Source organism: Muntiacus reevesi, chromosome 13 (genome assembly GCF_963930625.1).
Source record: "Muntiacus reevesi chromosome 13, mMunRee1.1, whole genome shotgun sequence".
Classification (NCBI taxonomy): Eukaryota; Metazoa; Chordata; class Mammalia; order Artiodactyla; family Cervidae; genus Muntiacus; species Muntiacus reevesi.
Window position 1 is genome coordinate 61,842,379 of NC_089261.1, and position 21,913 is coordinate 61,864,291.

At 37.5% G+C, this 21,913-nt stretch overlaps 1 protein-coding gene across 1 annotated transcript in view; it reads right to left on the reverse strand.

The window, feature by feature from the left end:
• The window catches only part of IQCM (IQ motif containing M), a 405,589-nt gene that overhangs the window by 63,620 nt on the left and 320,056 nt on the right, over positions 1–21,913 (reverse strand). The window contains exon 12 of the mRNA XM_065903803.1: positions 20,295–20,456. Within this exon, the coding sequence (XP_065759875.1) occupies positions 20,295–20,456 (162 nt within the window). The remainder of the gene's footprint in view (positions 1–20,294; positions 20,457–21,913) is intronic.

A 21,913-nucleotide genomic window follows, 5' to 3' on the forward strand; every position in this document is an offset into this window, starting at 1 on the left:
AAACAGCATACCATAAACTGACTGTGGCTACTTGGGCAAGATATGATTTCCTTAAAGCTCAGTTTTCTACCCTGCTAGATGGAAAAAGGTCCATCTGTCTATGTCTATCTCTGTCTGTATACCTATCTAATACCTGCCTCAATGATACTGAAAAGATCACAGTGACGGCGGCCAGTGAGTTTTATAATGTCTTTTGCGAACCACAGAACAACTGCCAATGTTCAGAGAGAAGAGGCAGGGAGTCTGAGGCCTGTCCTTGCTGAATGACTGCTACCCTGTTTTTTGGCTCCTGATTTATCAGAATAGCCAGAATACTTTTCTAAATTTCCCAACTCAACAGCAACGTTCATCCTACAACTATTCACAGATTGCAAATAAGCCAGGAAAAAAAAAACCCAACAAGCCAGGGCAGGGATTAATGCTAGCATCTTCCATTCTTGGATACGTAAGACTTTAACAGTACCTTCTGAAAGGCAGCTTTTCCCAAACTTACCTATTCAAAGAGCTGGACATTAAGACCCGGGCTGGGGGAAAGCCTGCTAGTAGAGTTAGTTTGAAAGTGAAAGTTTTAGCCAACTCTTTGCAAGCCCGTGGACTGTAAATAACCCACCAGGCTCCTCTGTCCATGGGGTTCTCCAGGCAAGAACACTGGAGTGGGTTGCCAGTCCCTTCTCCAGGGGATCTTCCTGACCCAGGGATTGAACCTGGGTCTACTGCATTGCAGTCAGACTCTTTACCATCTGAACCACCAAGAAAGCCCCTGGTTAGTTTAGAAGTCTCCTAATCAGCTGGCTGAGTGCTTTTGACCCATGAACAGGCGGTTAACACTAGCACAAGAAAAATTTTTCTTCACTCAGGGATGAAATCATAGGAAACACATCAATCTCTCTCTCTCTCTCTCCCTCTCTCTCCCTCCCCCGCACCAACATATGCTTCCCTTGCCCTCATTCATACTTTCTCTGTCTCTCTGTCTCTCTCTCCCAATATGTATTTAAAAATACTGCAGAACCAAAGTGATTCTGAAGACTCAGAGGAATAACATATTCCTGACAAATTATCTATTGCTGTATTTAAAATATAATTTAGGTAGGAGTCAAGCCCTCATTCATTTAATTAAAATGTTACTGAGTACCTTGTATGTGCCAAGCATTTTCACAAGGCAGTGTTTCTTAGTTCCTGGTAGGCACCCGAATCACCTGGGGCGGAGGAGGGTCTGAAAACAATAGGGTCTAGGTACCCCCCAGACTGTATTATTCAGTGCTGCCCAGGTGCTTGTAATGTGCCAACAGGGCTGAGAACCACTTGGCTAGAGGTGGAGGAGAAAGCTGTGAACCCATGGACAAGATTCCAGCTGGCCTGGAGACAGTTCTCCAGGTAGGAGTTGGGGCATCAGTGGAGAAATAATAGAATTTTAGATTCTGATAAAAGCCATCATCAAAATAGAACAGCGTGTTGTACTAGGAGAAGGACAGGGACTGGGGCAAGATGTTTTTGATGCAGTGGTTAGGGACACTTCAACTGAGATCAGAAAGCTCTCCAGGCCATGATGAGTGTGTGGGATCTTTAAAATTTAGTGAGAAGGCATAAGAGATGTTAGGCACGGGAGTGGCGAGATCCGATTTAGTTTTTGACTCTGTGTGAAAACAGAATGGAAGGTGAGCAAGGAGAAGATTATTAAGACTTTAACAGGTCCAGACCAGAAATAATGTGAATTGAACAAGAGTGAAGAAGGTGAAGAGAGCAAGGAATGTTCTGAATGTTGAGAAAATGCTGATAGTTGAGGAGGCTGGGTGGTGAGGCTCACTGGGCTATTCTGGCTATATCTGTATATGTTGAAAGATGTAGGATAAATGAAGAACTGTTGTACACTTTCGAGGGAGAAGATTTTGACCAGAGATTTCATATTCTTTCCAGCTTTATGAAGGAAAAAGACTTTCACAGGTAGGTGAAGATTTAAATAATTTGCAAAATCTTTTAGATGGACTTTAACAGAAGGAGTAATTATGAGTAAATTTAAGGATGGAAGTGTCATGAATTATGGTTTCTCCTTATTCAGCATGTAGCCCAAACTCAGGGGTCCTGCTGAATTCGTGTTGTCAGAACACAGGTGCAGTCTGATTTGACTCGGTCCTTCGCAATGTTCCTGCTTTTGCTGTTGTCCTTGTCTCAGGAATCATGTTTCTTGTGACCCATTACTTAGATGGGGTTTTTTATTGCCAGGTTGATGTCTGCTAAGGTCTTTTAGAATTCTCTCTAAAACTTGCATTTCAGTGCTTCTTTCCTTGCAAGTGGGTTTTTATTACCTCATGTCAGATCAGAGCTGCAACGCAGTTACATCCCCGTGGAGCTCAGCACTCTTGCAGCCAGCTGTTCTGGGGCACTTTGGTTACACTGGAATTGATCTTATCTGAAGATATTTCTGAGTGTTGCCTGATTCTGTCAGCTTAAGTTCCCTGGAATCTAATTTAGCAGTTTTCTAGTGTGACTAATAGGGAACGTAATTCACAACACATTATATTGGATACTTTCGATGGATGTATCATTGTTTCGTACCCAAAACCTGCTAGACTCAAAATCCATAATCTAATATTTAAAGTTCTAGAACCGAGTCATCCCCTCTCTGCACTACAGAGAGAGACACACTTTGCTGTCCCCTCTACGGTGATTCGCCCTTTAGGCCAGGCTCTTCCAAGCTACTGGGTGTATATATGTTCAGATGCCAAACGCTGGACAAGAATTCCCTATTTCCTTTTGCACTTTGTTTCTCATTGAAGGCACTTTAAATGTGCAAAAACACAAACTTGAAGATTGTGGGAGTATACAAATAGTGACTTAGGGTTGTGGGATGAGTGAGGGTCATTACCTACATACTCTTGAGCCTAGCAAAAGCAATGATGGGTTCTGTTATCTTCGAGAACTTCTTTATTGGCTAAACTATTTACACAGTTGGATACTGTGATGGGAGTAGTGGTAGTTTTTTCCATTTGACAGTAGCAGAGGAGCATAGAGAAACAGATTGGCCATTTTCTTTATGGAGAACTGTGACTGATGCTCTTCTGTGTCTTTTAGACTAATGTTGAATGGGCCAGATCACTCAATTACTCAATCAAGAAAGATGACTAAACTTTCTCAAGCTAACGGTACTTTTCATCATTCTCTTCATTATCATTTTTCATTCCGACATATGAATATTCTTGAGTTCACTGTGATAAAAATCAATACATGTAGATGTGTTTAATTTTATTAATCTATACAGTAAGTGAAATGTCTTATAATTCATTGTGCAATCCGTGAAATACATACAAATAGTGACAGAGATTATTTTGAGGAGATGACTATTCCAAGGACTTTAAAAAACTACTTTTACTCGCTTTTTCTAAATTTTCCATAATGAGCATATATTATTTTTATAATCAGAAAAATTGATTTGAAAGTTCATGTATGCATGTGTAACCTTTATATTCCCTGTCATCACAATTATGTATTTGAAAAAGCTGAGCATTAGAAAACACAGCAGCAAGTTAATGGTGGTTATCTCTTGGGACCTATTTTATAGGTGATATAATCAATCTGTAAATATCTGTTGAGTAAATGAATAAATTTTCTTCTTCATCTTTTCTAAATGTAAGTAGTTTTTGGTAATAAACAAATGGCTTCCCTGGTAGCTTGGGCAGTAAAGAATCTGCCTGCAAGGAAGGAGACCCAGGTTTGATCCCGGGGTTGGAAAGATCCCTTGGAGAAGAGAATGCAACCCACTCCAGTATTCTTGCCTTTATAATCCCATGGACAGAGGAGCCTAGTGGGCTACAGTTCATGGGGTCACAAAGACTCAGACACCACTGACCAACTAACACTACTACTAGGAAAAAAGCAATAAAATGCAACATTGGTCATCGGTGTGAGTCCATAGAACTAATGTTGCACTCACTCCCCCCAAAAGAATTTGTTGACTCTTTCCTAAAATTCCCAATAAAAAAATTATATCTATTTACAATATTAAATAGTTACCATCCAAACAATTGTGTGTAAGTATTGGCCTTGCTTTTGAACTATTGCTTAAAGATTTTGTTCTGATTTACGACTTTTATAGGTTATGTGTTGGAGATCCTACATTTCTTGAAATATTTTGGAACCAAGGGCTGGAAAATCAGAACACTGTGGTTTCATGTTGCAACTCTACCACTTTCTAGCTATGCATCTTAGATATATTGCTTCTTTGTGATTTAGTGTTCTTATGGTGTAGGGCCTACTGGGTTTCTACGAGGATTAAATAAGATTATTTAAATAAATCATTTTGTATAATCCTTTGCATATAGAAAGCATTCAATCAATATATGTGAAGTGTAATTATTATTATTTTTATTTATTTCCAAATAATACAGTATCTGGAGACAATTCTAGTTCATTAAACAACTGTTGATTTGTTTTGACTTTAAAGAATTCTGATTAATCTCAAACTTAAAGCCAGAAGCCCAAATCATAATACCAGATTACTCTTAAACAGTGAACATATATTGAAGAGCACACTTGCTGTGTCCTACAGTTTGGAAAAACTGTTTTACTACTTGTATACATAGGTTGTACATTATGTAAGCACTTCTTTAAAAAGACAGAAATAGTTCTCTTGACTTCTGCCCATACCTATCACAGTGCGTAGTGGTATAGTGATGTTTTGGGAAATAACTAGGAAAAAAAAATGAGGGATCTCCTTATAGCTCAGATGGTAAGGAATCTGCCTGCAATGCAGGAGACCTAGGTTCAGGCCTGAGGTCAAGAAGATCCCCTGGAGAAGGAAATGGCAACCCACTCCAGTATTCTTGCCTGGAGAAATCCATAGAAAGAGGAGTCTGACAGGTTACAGTCCATGGAGTCACAAAGAGTCAGACATGACTAAGCGACTAACACACACACACAGGAAAAAAAATGGAAATAACTAGGCAGCAATATCTATTATAAAATTCATCTATACCTTTCCCTCTTCTGCTTTTAAATTTTATTCTTAACATGTCAAATAAGAGCACATGAGGCAGTCAGGTGGAGGTTAATGCACATAATTATGAAAAGCAAAAATGTTTGTTTGATGGTGCCAAACCATCATGAATTTTTTAGCTGAAAGGTCCTGAGAATCTCCTGTTTACTCTCAGGAGTCAACCATATTGACTAGAAAGAAATCAACTCAATGTTCAGCTTGGTCCATGATCCTTTTATGACTCTACCTTGCCACAGGCTCCTGGTATGTAATACCACAGCATGAACTTCAGAATATTTACTCAATGCATGAATATATAAATAGATGAAGTTTTGAATGTTTCTTTTAAATAAGGTGAGTTGAAGTAGTTCATCTTTCAATAGATATCTGTCAAACTTACTCTGAAAAAAGCTGGCCATATCATCATAAAATGGACAGTACATAATTGCAATGTGAACGTTTAGAAAGCTATATGTGGTGGTTATGGTCACTGATTCCTTCCCATTCATGGATAAAGGAATTACAGTTAAAACCATTGGAAGACCTATATTATTTACAGCATGACACAGGAATTAGTTTTCAAAATAAAGTTAACAAGTAGCTGTCAATGTAGATGTTTGCATAGCAAATAAAATCTGTGAGCATCTAAATTTTTTAAACTTTATCATTCACTATTTTCCCACAATATGCAAAGAATTAAAAGCTAAATAATCTTGTTCATTTAAGTTTAAAAAAATCTATATTTAAATAGAAATATCTGTTCTCAAAATTGCGAAGGCTTTGAAGAGGAAACACAACTGTAGATTTAGTAGCACATGATTTACATACATGTTTACATTAAACAAGTTAATGAGGTTAACTTTAAAGACATTTAAAATGTGCTCTGCCCTCTAGGGTAATCTTATTTAACAGGTTAATTTATTCTAATATTATATAATCAAAATAAAATTCGGGCAAACTATATTTGAACCAAGATTAACATAATGACATACCTTTAATAGAAAGTCTTATCAGCTCCCTACAATTATCACATGTTCTAATTTAACTGACAGTCAAACAATACAGAGGACAATTATAAAAATTCCAAAGTATTGTGAAAACATTTTTACCTCATTATATTGCAGTCTTGGGGAGAAAAGTCATCATTGTCTCCTAGGGATATGAAATGATTTTCAGCTTAAACAAAATCTACACCTAAAAAGGATCAGTTTTTTTCTTTTATGTGAAGTTTTACGATGAAATACTATTTCCTACACTTTAATATGTGTGGTTGGAAAAGGAAAGGAATTGAGCTTAAAATAGTCATGCAGAGCGACATATGAAGGGGCCAAAAATGCACAGTCAGAGTTTTCCAAAGAGAATGGAACCCAACCTGTCCACAGGCAATATGAGTTTTTGCAGGACTAGACTGCCTTGACTCCAGGCCTCTCCTCCCCTCCACTCCCAAGATAGAACAAAAGGGGAAGTGAGTATATTCCTTTTGGTTTTTGATTCAGAGAATATTGGAAGGACAAAAGTAGCAGCCAGTTGTAAAGCTTGAGGAAAATGAAGATAAGACTAGTACAAAGGCACTAGTAAAAAGTACGATGGTACTTACTGGGTTGGCCAAAACATTCCTTGGGGTTTTTCCATAAGATGTTACTTTGTCCAGAGAAATTACTTTTCATAAAAAGTCAGGGTGGTTTGGGAAGCACGTGTGTGGTGGTGGGGGTGGGGGGTGATGCGCCTGATGCGACTCTAAACTTGAATCATCAGCATTGTCACAGTAACAGTTAAGGTCATGGCCTTGAGCAGGCTGTTTAGCCTCTGCACCCTCATGTCCTCAATTCAAATGATACATTTTTAATACCTCCTAGATGACTCCCCATAACAATGGAAAGGGAATTGGGCAACATGACACATAGTTACTTCCAGGGCTTAAATATTGTCCTTACAAGTGGTGGTGGTGGGTGCGAGCTCAGCGTGTTTGACTCTTTGAGACTCCATAGACTATAGCCCACAGGCTCCTCTGTCCATGGAATTTTCCAGGCAAGAATACTGGAGAGGGTTGCCATTTCCTACTCCAGGGGATCTTCCTGACCCAGGGATCAAAACTACATCGCTGGCATCTTCTGCGTCAGCAGGGGGATTCTTTACCACTAGCACCACCTGGGATGGCAAAATTATTCTAGTTACCAGTAGGTTTATAAATTGCCATAAAAAATATGCCAAGGTAATAAAAATTGCTATATTAAAGTAACTGAGCTCTTAGTAATATTTTCCTGTTTTATAACTTTAGCTTTTCTAAAAATCTTTATGTTCGGGTTATACATAAAAATATCATTGTATAGTACACTGAAGTTGATCACTATATAATGAAGTCGTGCATACTTCTTAGTAAACAAGGGTAACGTTTTATTTTTCAGTTATACATACATATATACTCTTTTTCAGATTCTTTTCCATTATAGGTTATTGCAAAATATTGAACATAGTTCCCTGTGTTATACAGTAGGTCTTTGTTATTTATCTATTTTATATATAAGAGTGTGTATATGTTAACTCCTACCTCCTAATTTACCCCCTACCCCCCTTCTGCAACTATAAGCGTGTTTTCTATGTCTGTAAGTCTATTCTGGTTAAGTAAGTTCATTTGTATCTTTTTTTTTTTTTTTAGATTCCACATATAAATAATATCACATGATATCTGTCTTTCTCTGACTTCAATAAGTGTACTGTTTTAAATGATTTCTATTTTAGAAAGACTGGTTATGTGTATTGTGAATGTGAGCATGTCATAGCTTTAGAGGCTTCCTCACAGTTCTCAAAAGATGTCAGGAGTGTCTGCACTTCAGACACTCAGAGGAGCTCGGCTCATCTCCCGTAAAAAGCCCCGTCTGCACTCTCTTCTCCAGGCCGCTTAACAGAGCAGCTGAGAACTCAGCGTGTGCTTCTTTTACACCACTCACCACTTTATATCTTCTACTGTAGTTACTTATGTATATGGATCATTCCCCCAATCTAAATCATAAACACACAAGAGGGGAGATAGTCTATTTACTTTTGAAACGTCCTCAAAATTTATCACAGAGTATTGAACACAAGGTACTCAATCAAGATTTGTGGAGGGACTGAATAGGCTCTTATTATCTTGGATTTCTGCCTCCATTCTAGTTAAATTATATTTTATTAAATTAAAAATGTTAAATATTAAAGAATAGTGTCACCCATATCACAGTAATCTCTGAATGAATCCAGAGAGAGTATACAAAAGGTATTTTGATATGTAAAAGATGAAAAAAATGACTCAACTGCTATAGTCACACTTTGTATTTACATTTATAAAACAAATAGTTATGCATAAATGCTTACTATGTGATAAAGAATTTTAGTGTGAAAATAAGGAATATGCTTCAACAGCTAATAGCACTACCAGAGAAACAGATATGAAGGTTCCTGAAAAAGTTAAAAATAGAATCAATATCTAGAAATTCCACAGCTTGGTATTTATCTGAGGGGAAAAAAATACTAACTCAAAAATATGGGTACCCCCATATTCACTGCAGTACTATTTGCAGTAGCTAAGACATGGAAATACCTATATGCCCATCAATGGATATAGGGATAAAAAATTCCATACAAGAGAATATTGTGTGTGTGCTCAGTCATATCTGACTCTTTGTGACCCCATGGACTGTAGTTCACCAGGCTCCTCTGTCCATGGAATTCTCTAGGCAAGAATATTGGAGTGAGTAAACATTCCCTTCTTCAGGGTATCTTTCCAACCCAGGAATTGAACCCAGGTCTCCTGCATTGCAGGTGGATTCTTCACCATCTGAGCCAATATTATTCAGCCATAAAGCAAAGGAAATTTTGCCATTTGCAACAATATGTTGTACCATGAGGTCATAATACTGAGAGAGACTTACATAAATCAGACAGAAAATGACAAATATTGTAGGATTACACTTATATATGAAATAAAACAAAAACAAAAAACACTGAATTCATAGATAAAGAGAATAGATTGGTGTTTGCCAGAGGTAGGGAGGTGGGTAAATGGGAGAAGGTAATCAAAGGTATAAACTTCTAGCTATAAAATAAATCACAGGGATGTAAAAGATGGTAGCGGTAACCCTATATGCAAAACAGAAAGAGAGACACAGAAGTACAGAACAGACTTTGGGACTCTGTGGGAGAAGGCGAGGGTGGGATGTTCTGAGAGAATAGCATTGAAACAAGTATACTATCAAGGGTGAAACAGATCGCCAGTCCAGGTTGGATGCATGAGACAAGTGCTCAGGGCTGGTGCCCTGGGAAGACCCAGAGGGATGGGATGGGGAGGGAGGCGGGAGGGGGGATCGGGATGGGGAACACATGTAAATTCATTGCTGATTCATGTCAATGTATGGCAAAAACCACTACAATATTGTAAACTAATTAGCCTCCAACTAATATAAATAAATGAAAAAAATAAATAAGTCACAGGGATGTAATGTAGAGTTTGGTGATTATTGTTAATAATAGTATAATATATATTTGACACTTACTAAGAAGGTAGATCTTGAAAGTTCTTGTCACAAGAAAAAGAATTTGTAATTATGTTATCATGATAACTAGATTTATTGTGTTAATATTTTCACAATACATATAATAAAAATATCAAATCATTATATTGTACTTCTGAGACTAATATAACATTATATGCCAATTATATCCCAGTAAGAAAAAAATAGTCTTGTACTCAGTTGTGAAGAAGAATTCAGTAAAAAGGAACTTCAAGTTAGTTCCAACATCTGGACTCCTTCATGCTCTGCCTGTTGTCTTACACTTTCTTCTGTGCTTAGTAACTGTAACCTATCCTATAAGAATAAACTGATATATCACCATCTTTATAAAATTACCTCTAATACTGCCAGATACAGTCATTCTCCCTTTCTTGGTTCATGTTCTTGCTGCTGTTATTCAGATGCTCAGTCATGTCTGAATTTTGTAACCCCACGGACTGCAGCACACCAGGCTTACCTGTCCTTCACCATTACCAGGAGCTTGCTAAAAACTCATGTCCATTGAGTCAGTGATACCATCCAACCATCTCATCCTTTGTCATCCCCTTCTCCTCCTACCTTCTATCTTTCCCAACATCAGGGTCTTTTCTAATAAAGAGTCAGCTCTTCACATCAGGTGGCCAAAATATTGGAGCTTCAGCTTCAGCATCAGTCCCTCCAATGAATATTCAGGGCTGATTTCCTTTAGGATTGGCTGGTGTGATATTATCGCAGTCCAAGGGACTCTCAAGAGTCTTCTCCAACAACAGAGTTCAAAAGCATCAATTCTTTGACACTCAGCTTTCTTTATGGTCCAACTCTCACATCCATACATGACTACTAGGAAAACCATAACTTTGACTATATGGATCTTTGTTGGCAGAGTAATGTCTCTGCTCTTTAATATGTTGTCTAGATTTGTCATAGATTTTCTTCTAATGAGATGATCAAATATAAATGGCAACAGTGAACATCAACATATTAGGAATCAGCAAACTAAAATGGAGAGGAATAAGCAAATTTAATTCAGATGATCATTATAACTACTAGTGTGGGAAAGAATCCCTTAGAAGAAATGAAGTGGCCCTCATAGTCAACAAAGAGTCCAAAATGCATTACTTGGGTACAATCTAAAAAACAACAGAATGATCTCTGCTCATTTCCCAGGCAAAACATTCAGAATCATAGTAATCCAAGTCTATGCCCTAACCACTGATGCCAAAGAAGCTGAACAGTTCTATGAAGACATACAAGACCTTCTACAACTAACACCAAAAAAATACGTCCTTTTCATCATATGGGACTGAAATGCAAAAGTAGGGAGTCAAGAGATTCCTGGAGAAATAGGTAAGTTTGACCTTGGAGTACAAAATGAAGCAGGGCAAAGGCTAGCAGTTTTTCCAAGAGAATGCACTGGTCACAGCAAACACCCTCTTCCAACAATACAAGAGATGACTCTACAAATGTACATCACCAAATGGTCAATATCGAAATCAGATTAATTATGTTCTTTGCAGTCAAAGATGGAGAAGCTCTACACAGTCAGCAAAAACAAACATTACTTTACCAACAAAGGTCTGAATAGTCAAAGCTATGGTTATTCCAGTAGTCATGTATGGATGTGAGAGTTGGACCATAAAGAAAGCTGAGTGACAAAGAAATGATGCTTTTGAACTATGGCGCTGGAGAAGACTCTGGAGACTCCATTGAACTGCAAGGAGATCAAACCAGCCAATCCTAAAAGAAATCAGTTCTGAATATTCACTGGAGGGATTGATGCTGAAGCTGAAGCTCCAATACTTTGGCCATCTGATGTGAAGAGCTGACTCATTGGGAAAGACCCTGATGCTGGGAAAGAAGGGGATAACAGAGGATGAGATGGTTGGATGGCATCACCAACTCGATGGACATGAGTTTGAGCAAGCTCCGGGAATTGGTGTTGGACAGGGAAGCCTGGCATTCTGCACTCCATGAGGTTGCAAAGAGTCAGACATAACTGAGCGACTGAACTGAACTTCTTCCAAGGAGCAAGCATCTTTTAATTTCATGGCTGCAGTCACCATCTGCAGTGATTTTGGAGACCAAGAAAATAAAGTCTGTCTCTGTTTCCATTGTTTCCCCATCTATTTACCATGAAGTGATGCGACCAGATGCCATGATCTTAGTTTTTTAATGTTGAGTTTTAAGCCAGTTTTTTCACTCTCCTCTTTCACTTTTATCCAGAGACTCTTTAGTTCCTTCCTCTTCACTTTCTACCATAAGGGTGGTGTCATCTGCATATCTTAGGTTATTGATATTTCTCCCTGCAATCTTGATTCCAGCTTGTGTTTCATCCAGCCTGGCATTTCACATGATGTACTCTGCATATAAGTTAAATAAGTAGGGTGACAATATATATCCTAGGTTCATAATTATGTTTAATTGCTTCCAGTAAGTCAACTACCACGTAGTTTTGTTTCTTTCTGTGCCAATGTTGAGAATAACTTTTCCCCACAATATTGCTTCCATGGTGGCTCAGATGGTAAAGAATCTGCCTGCAATGCAGGAGACCCAGGGTCAGTCCCTGGGTTGGGAAGACTCCCATGGTGAAGGAAATGGCTAACCACTGCAGTAGTTTTGCCTGGAGGTTTCTATGGACAGAGGAGCCTGGTGGGCTACACCCATGGGGTTGCAAAGAGTTGGACATGATTGAGCAACTAACACTTTTACTTTCAACAGCTCTACAGCTATGTAACAAGTTAATAGTAGAACTTTTTATACCTCTTTAACAAAGCAATTATAGTTCTATAGCCATGCTGATGGCTCAGCATGTAAAGAATCTGCCTGCAGTGCAGGAGACACAGGGGATGCGGGTTCAATCCCTGGGTAGGGAAGATACCCTGGCAGGAAATGGCAACCCACTTCAGTATTCTTGATAAAAGATCTCATGGACAGAGAAATCTGGTGGGCTACATTTCAAAGGGTTGCAACAGAGTATATAGGACTGACTGACTAAGCATGCAGCCATGCTGACAAGTAACCCCCAGAACCAATTTTAAACCTGTTTTATCAGCCAGTGGAAACTCACCTCAGTAAACACACTTCTGAAAGTCAACCAATCAGTGAGAGGTTCTACTTTTGATAGTTAGCCAAAGAATAAAAGTTTCACTCTAGTAATAAGTTCTCTGAAGGCCAGTCAATCAGCAACCTAGTCTTTCCTGAGGAACCACACTCAATTCTATGTCATTTTACTTCCATGGCTAAAAACTACTAATCACTGACTTGTATACTCTGTAACAAATTTCCCCAAAACTAGAAGCTTAAAGCAACAGACTCACATAGTGAGTCAGGAATCTGGAGTGGACTTTTTGGGTGGGTCAGGCCAGGGTTTCTCATGAAGTTGCAGTCAAGCTATCACTGTAGCTGCAATCAACCTTGCAGAAGTTATAATGCTGCTGAAGGTTTCACCTCAATGCTTCTCTACGCACAGAGACCTCAGTTCCTCACTGGCTACAGCACATGGCCTCATTTCATCAGCACACAGACCTCTCAACAGGGCTGGGGAGTGTCTCCATGATATGGGCGCTAGCTTTCCTGGGTAGCTTATTCAAACAAGGGCAAGGGAGAAGCCACAAAATCTTCTACGATGATCTAGCCTCAGAAGTAACATACCATCACTTTGCTGTATCCTGTTGGTAAGAAATACCAACTCCGATATAATGTGCATATTTCCACAAGGGCATGAACACCAAGAGACACAGATCATTATGGTCATCTTAGGGGCTGGATACCATTCTTCTCAAAAAACTATAATAATACTAAGTTTGATTTACTCAGAGACTGTTTGACCAGCATGACTCTCCCTTACTTAGATGGACAATGAACTCAGCGTTGAGCTTTTATTTCAGATATTGAGTATTACTGTCATTCTTTGTCATTTATAGATGTTGTTCCAAGATTTTTTTTTTTAAGATCCTCTTTTGATAGCATTCTATTTGACTCTTGGAGCAATAGGGGTGCTCACTGGGACTGATTGAGCCAAAATCTGATAGCATTTTAGATCTGCTAGAATGTGAATACTTCTAGGGAAGGGATTAATCCTTAATTGTTTCTCAATTTTGTTGCCAAGCATATCGTAGACACCCAATTAATTCTTGTTAGATAAATAGATGCATAAGTCAAATAATGAAACCATGATCCTACAATTTTTATTTTACAAACTAAACAGCAAAGTAGTGAGTGATAGGTTGTTTTAAATGTGCAACTCACATCTTCTTTAACATATGGATCTGATGACTTATCTTAATGTTTTCCTCCTCAATGCTTCCAACCTGCTTGGGGAAACTGGGGCTGAGGGAATGGAAAACACATCTCTAATTTTATCACTGAAGTTCATGGGAAAAAATTGAATTCACATTGGACACACCCAGTCCATTAAATGAGGAAGATCTAATTTATCATTCTAAAGACTTTTTAGTAATTTGAGAAAAGCTTTAACCAGATACAATATAGCGCTCATTTTTACTTTTCTGTCAGATTATTCTTGTGACTATACTAAATGTTGAAAATTTTAACCAACTGAACCATATAGAAATGACATTTTTCTTAGCAGCAATTGTCACATTCACATGCCTTACCCTTAATATGGAAAATCAAAGAGACGTTAAAGAATATTAATGTAGAGGTTGCTGGAAGTTTATAGTTGGTAAAGGGAGATTCATGGGGATATAGCCAAACAATTTTTCAAGTTCAGGTGACTTGAAAAATTTCAAGTGACTACATGATTCTTCTCAAGAAAGAAGATATTCTATAGGTATATTACAACATTGAACTAGCCATCGTACATTCAAAATTATCCAAATAATAACAGACTATTTCCTATACTTGAACAGATAAAAGTAATATAAAGTACATGGGGTGCCTTTCAAACTAGGTTTTATTTGGGTTTTCCATTATATAATAACCTTAGAGAACACCTCAGAGAATGGGTTCAACACTCAACTGAGTTTAGACAAGAGCAATAAATGTCCATATTCTAAATAAGTTAAGTGAAATCAGGACAAGACAGGGTACAAAATTTAAGAATGCAAAATAAGTTACATACGTCTAATAGTTACAAGAAAATATGCCATAAAAAGGAGATTAAAAATGATTGTTAGAAATCCAAGTAAATGCTGAGATATGTATTTTAAAAGTCTAAAAAAGTGAAAAGATACAAGCAGAACACAGAGTAACTAGGATTATATTCACAATAAATCAGATTTATTGGATTATTAAATGTTAGTCTGAGTTCCATCACTTAAAACAAATGAGAAAATGTGGGAAATGTTTAGAGAGAAGTGCCAAAAGACATTATGGATTAGAAGGAGAGCTTCTGAGGAACAATATTTTAAAAGGAATATTTTTTAAAACAAAGAAAAAGTCTTAATCATCCACGCATAGCATCTATTTTGTGGAGAGTGAAATAGTTACAACTGCAATAATGGATGTAAGAAAAGAAAGTCTCATGTTGCAATGTAGACAATTCTGAGAGAAGATCATCAAAAACCAAACTTGACTGTCAAGGACAACTGAGTAATTGCCACAGTCTTTAAAAGACAGGAAAGATTCTCATTTGGCTAGTGTACATTAGATCTTACCTGAAGGCAGTGGAATAAACTGAAGGACATAAAAAGATACCTTGTCCTCATAATAGGATAACAATAGCGATTCAGCCAAGAAGTCAGGTTCTGATAGTACTTATAAAACTTAAATAACCATATGTTATAAAGGTAAGTAAAATTTACAACATGAAGGACTCAAAATGATGTGTGAAAAAGTAGTAGAAGTAGACGTCTTTGCTCATTACTTGGAATCTGAACTAATTAGAAATCTTACATTAGTATAATAATATGATTTCAGTTAAGAATGGACCATTGGCTTGAGAAAGTAGCTTAATCATTCATTTGTATTCCCTAAATTATTTCCTTGGAAGATAATGGTTAACCTACCCCTTTCAAGGCATTCCCATTAGAATCCCACAAGCTCTTTAATGTAACCTACAGCTTCCAAGTTGGACATTCATCAAAGTCACAGAACCTTAATGAAGGAAAGGAACAAGTTCAGTATATCTGTGACAGGCCGGAAGGTCAGGTGAGCTCAAGGGCAGACAACTCATAAGGAAGGACAATCAAAAGCATGTTCAAAGACTAGCCTTCCAAAATAAGCTTTCTGAAAACAAGTTTGACAAGACATATGCTCCCCCCAAAAAATTTAGACCTTTTTTTTTACTTCATTGATGTTGTAAGACTACAAAATAATGATTCAGAAGAAATAATTTGTGCATATTAAGCAATTTGAAGTTATGACTTATGCAGCATTCCAGTTATATTCAAGCTCCTGTGCTAGGAATTCTGGGATGTAAAATATGGAAATACCAAATATTTTTAGAGTATGTGTGATCTTAATATTACATAATTTGTTAGCAGCCCATGTCATTTATAGAGATTCAGTAACTCTGTTAACTATTCCTCAGTTCTTGCTGATGATACCTCTCTAAATCTGTAGAGTGAAAACGACAAACAGGAGTGCTACATTGTGGAGCATTAATATTGAAAAATGTAATAAATTCCCAGAGTTATCTTCCTTAAAATGTTTGTAGTCAAGGAGTTACTGAGTTTTAGAAGGCACCTCTGTAATAGACTAATCTTTTTCAAAGCAAATGCTTCAAACTCTACTGTCAATCAATTTAATAAAAACTGTAATTTAAAAAGACACAACACCCTGGCCACTTACTAAAAAGAGGAAAGACAGCATAAAACCTCAGAAGATGGAGTCTTCAACTTATAAGGCCACTTGCATATCTCCTTTCTGTTTGATTTATTTGGACCAAATGTTCACAAATGGACTCTAAACAATGGACACAAATCTTTTAGAATGATAGGCTAGCTCTAAACAGTGATGCAAATTTTTTAGAATAATAAGCTAATTTTCAAGGGGGAAATTGCCAAGAGAAAATAAATTTCAATCAGGATCTTAGTTCATCTCGCAGAACCTAAAGCCTCAACCTTCTTTTCCATAATTTTCTGTCTTTTGTTTCCTCTTCTTTCTCCAGGCTATCTTTTAGAACTGAGTGCTTAAATACACCTTTATATGCACAAGCCAAATGAGACCGCATTTAATTTGTGACTCTTTGTAGATATCGCTAACATACTAGTTTTAAAACTTAAAGAGAATCACCTTTCAAAAAAATTCCCAAAATACCAATTTCACTATTTTGGTTCTTTACATTTATGTTTTCAACTTTATTTTTATAGCTTCATTGATGTGAAAATGAAAAACTACACACACTTAGTGCATAATTTGATAAATTGTGACATATGTTTACATCCATGGGACCATCACCCATAACCACAATTAAGTTAATAAACATTTCTATTATCTATTGTAATCCATCAGGTCTCACTTCATTTCCCATACCTATTCTAGGTAACCACAGATCTGATTCTGTCATGGGCCTAGTTTATTTGCAACTTTCTAGACTTTTATATAAACAGAATCATACTCTTGTACTCTTTTTTGTCTGACTTGTTTCAGTACAACTCATTTGAGATTCAGTCAAGTTGCTTGTTAAATGTATTATACACCATCAATGGGCTTCCCAGGTGATGCTAGAGGTAAAGAACCTGCCTGCCAATGCAGGAGACCTAAGAGACGTGGGCTGGATCCCTGGGTCGGCAAGATCCCCAGGAGGAGGCCATGGTAACCCACTCTAGTATTCTTGCCTAAAGAATACCATGGACAGAGGAACCTGCAAGCTATGGTCTATAGTGTCACAAAAAGTCAGACACGACTGAAGCGACTTAGCACACAGGCACATGTTATAGCCTTTGAGTCTGGCTTCTTTCACTTAACATGATGCATTTAAAATTCATCCATGTTATTGTATCAATAGCTCATTCTTTTTTATTGCTTGATAGTACTTCATTGTATACATGTTAACAAATTTTGATTATTCATTCACTAGCTGAAGAACATTTGTGTTGTTCCAGCTCTTGGCAATTATGATTAATCAGCTACATATATTCATTATAGGTTTTCATGTGAACAAATACTTTGATTCCTCTTGCATAATTACCTTTGTGTAGGACAGCTAGGTTGTATGGTTGTTGTTGGTGGTGGGGTCACTCAGTCATGTCCGACCCCTTGCAACCCCGTGGACTGTAGCCCAGCAGGCTCCTCCGTCCATGGGATTTTCCAGGCAAGAATACTGGAGTGGACTGCCATTTCCTTCTCCAAGGGATCTTCCTGACCCAGGGAATCGAACCCGGGTCTCCCACATTGTAGACAGACACTTTACCATCTGAGCCTAGGTTTTATGGTTAGAGCATATTAATTTGTAAAAAAGTATCAAAATCTTCAGAAACTGGTTGTACAATTTAGCATTTCCACTAGCAATGTATGAATGTGCCAGCTATTCCACATTCTGGCCAGATTTGGAATTATCAGATTTTTAAATTTTATTTTAGGCATTCTAACGGATGAGTGGTTAGAACCAATGGACATTTTGTTTTTTATATGTATTTCCTTATTGATTAATGATTCTGGTTATCTTTTAATGTGATTATTTGCATCCATATATTTTCTTTGGTTTTTTGGTTTCCCAAAATACAAAGTTAATTCACAGAAGGATAGTCTTTTCAACAGGCAGTGCTAGCACATTTGAATGTCAATATGTTAGCTACCTTGAGTCATGTATAATATATAATTCAAAAAATCATACATTGAAATATAAAATTTAAAACTATAAAATTTCTAGAAGAAAATCTTTTGACCAAAGGTCTAACTAATATTTCTTGGATATGACAGTAAAAGCATCAGTCATAATTGTGATAAACTTGACACTATCAAAATTAAAATTCTCTGCTGTTCAGAAGAAAGAGAAAGAAAAAACAAGTCATAGACTGGGAGAAAATGTTACAAAGCTTATGTATGTTAAAGAGTTTATATTCAGAATATTGAAATGTCTCTCAACAATTAAGAACAATAGCAAAAATTGTAAATATGGCAAAAAGTTTTAACAAGCACTTCACCAGGGAAGATAGAAAGATGACAAATACATGAAAATATTCTGTTATATCATTGTCTACTCCTTGTTGTTGTTCAGTTGCCCAGTCGTGTCTGACTCTTTGTGACCCATGGACTGCAGCACAGCAGGCTTCGCTGTCCCTCATCATCTCCCAGAGTTTGCTCAAAATCATGTTCATTGAGTCAGTGATGCCATCCAACCATCTCGTCCTCTGTCGCCCCCTTCTCCTGCCTTTAATCTTTTCCAGCATCGGGGTCTTTTCCAATGAGTCAGCTCTTCACATCAAGTGGCCAAAGTATTGGAACTTCGGCATCAGTTCTTCCAGTGAATATTCAGGATTGATTCCCTTTATGATTGACTGATTTGATCTTGTTGTCCAAGGGAATCTCAAGAGTTTTCTTCAGCATCACAATTTGAAGGCATCAACTCTTTGGTGCTCAGCCTTCTTTATAGTCAAACTCTCACATCCATAAATGACTATTGGAAAAACCATAGCTTTGACTATTTGGGCCTTTGATGGCAAAGTGATGTCTTTGTTTTTTAATACGCTATCTAGGTTTGTCATAGCTTTCCTTCCAAGGAGCAAGTGTCTTTTAATTTCATGGCTGCAGTCACTGTTTGCAGTGATTTTGGAGCCCCCAAAAATAAAATCTGTCACTGCTTCCACTTTTTGCCTGTCTATTTGCCATGAAGTAATGGGACTGGATGCCATGATCTTAGTTTTTTGAATACTGAGTTTTAAACCCATTCCCTTCCATTTTAGCTCACTGCTTCCTAAGATGTCAATGCTCAGTCTTGCCATCTCCTGCTTGACCATGGCCAATTTACCTTGATTCATGGACCAATTAATGTTCCAGGATCCTATGCAATACTATTCTTTAGAGCAACAGACTTTACTTTCACCACCAGACACATCCACAAATGAGTGCTGCTTCCACTGTGGCCCAGCTATTTCATGGTTTCTGGAGCTATTAGTAATTGCCCTCTGCTCTTCCCCAGTAGTATACTGGGCTCCAACCTGGGGAGCTCATCTTCCTAAATGATTAGCATCATATCTTTTTGCCTTATCATACTGCTCACGGGATTCTGGCGGCAAGAATACTGGAGTGATTTGCCATTCCCTCCACCAATGGACCATGTTTGGTCAGAACTCTCCACTATGACCTGTCCCTCTTAGGTGGCCCTGCATGGCATGGCTCATAGTTTCATTGAGTTATGCAAGCCCCTTGGCCATGACATTGAATCACTGTCTCTTAGAGAAATGCAAATTAAAACCACAATGGAATACCAATTCATATCATTTAGAATGGCTAAAATTAAAATAACTGATTACAGTGAGTAGTGATACAGCTATGGAACAAAAGCCACTCTCATATTTCTACTGATAGGAAACATGAAATGGCATAAGCACTTTGGAAATAAGTTTAGACAAGAGAAATGCAAATGTATGTCTATACACAGCCCTGTACATGAATGTGTATAACAGTTTTCCTTGTAGGATCACATTAAAAAAAATATATATATATATATCCATCATCTGATGAATGAATTAACACAGTATTTCCACTATTCTAATGGAGTCACCCAAGTATAAAACGGTCACTTTTAAACTGCAAGTATAATACTTAAAAACAAATGGGAATATTCTGTGAGGCCAATGTATCATCCCATATCATCTAAGTGATGAATAAGAGTTATATAAAGTACAACTTTCTTCCTTTATAAAAAGAAATAATAAGGTTCAGAATCTTACCTATATACTTGTATCCTTCTTCCCCATTTACTATGGGTCTCAGCCAAGTTGACCTAAGCCTCAAATTAGTAGATACATGGGCACCTTGAGGAGGGTAGAGTGTAAATAACATTTCAATTGCATTGTGCTTCTTGATGATATTAGAGTATTTTTCACGGTCTTCTGTAAAAAGAATAAAAAACAACATTTTTTTTAAATTTTAGACCTTTTATAAAATTTCATATCCTTTTCTTTTAAGGGATGAAAATTAGAAACTATTGAAACATTTGAATGCTAATGGGTATGCAACATAGTTCTCTTTAGTCAAAAATACTTCACCAAAAATCTGGTCTTTCAGATAATTCCTAGAAAAAGTTAAGGAGTAAAGGTTTACAAGTAGAATCCTCAAACACTATCATTCTAAGTCAGTGCTGTTAATAGCTGTGATAAAAAGTAAGATAACCAACTAACAGCATTCATATTATTCATACTACGACATAAACATATTTTTAATTGCCATTAAACAATAATCTAACAAAAATATTGAGTAAATATAGAGTTCCATAAGCTAGAACTACTGAATCATTATTCTTAGGCTATGGTCGTTAAGAAAATGTAACATCACCTATACAAATATTTATATAGCACTTACTATATGCAAGAAACGACCCAAGTGCTTTTGAACATTAACACATTTAATTTTCACAGCACACCTGTAAGGTCGATACTGTTATTACCATCATTTTACATGAGGAATTTGAGGCCCAAAGAAATTAGATAACTTGCCTAAATCTTAGCGTCTGCAACTGACGCAATTAGGATTTGGACGACCTGAGTAGATGCTTTGGCCATACTCTGTCCACCCGAAGCAAAGAACTGACTCATTTGAAAAGACCCTGATGCTGGGAAAGACTGAAGATGGGAGGAGAAGGAGACAACAGAGGATGAGATGGTTGGATGGCATCACCGACATGATGGACATGAGTTTGAGTAAGCTCCAGGAGTTGGTGATGGACAGGGAAGCGTGGTGTTCTGCAGTCCATGGGGTCACAAAGAGTAGGTCACAACTGAGCAACTGAACTGAACTGAACTGAGGAGAAGTTCTCAATTGCAAACAAATGTTTGTCAAGTGAATATGACCTGCATTAACTAGCTTTCGAATTGTGGTGCTGGAGAAGACACTTAAGAACCCCCTGGACTGCAAGGAGATCCAACCAGTCAATCCTAAAGGAAATCAACCCTGAATATTCATTGGAAGTACTGATGCTGAAGCTGAAGCTCCAATACTTTTGCCACCTGATGCAAAGAGCTGGCTCATTGGAAAAGACCCCGACGCTTTGAAAGATTGAGGGCAGGAGAAGGGCATGGCAGCAGATAAGATGGTTAGATAGCCATCACTGACTCAATGGACATGAGTCTGAGCAAACTTCAGGAGATAGTGAAGGACAGGAAAGCCTGGTATGCTGCAGTTCATAGGGTCAAAAAGAGTTGGACACAACTTAGAGACTAAACAACAATGAGAAAGCTGTGATTAATGAGTGATTTGAATTGTGGAGTGGAAAATCACTGGTTACGGCCCTAGGGCCTCCAGTTTGTGTTTTCAGTTTTTGGTTGATAAGCCAATGTCCTAAAATTCAATG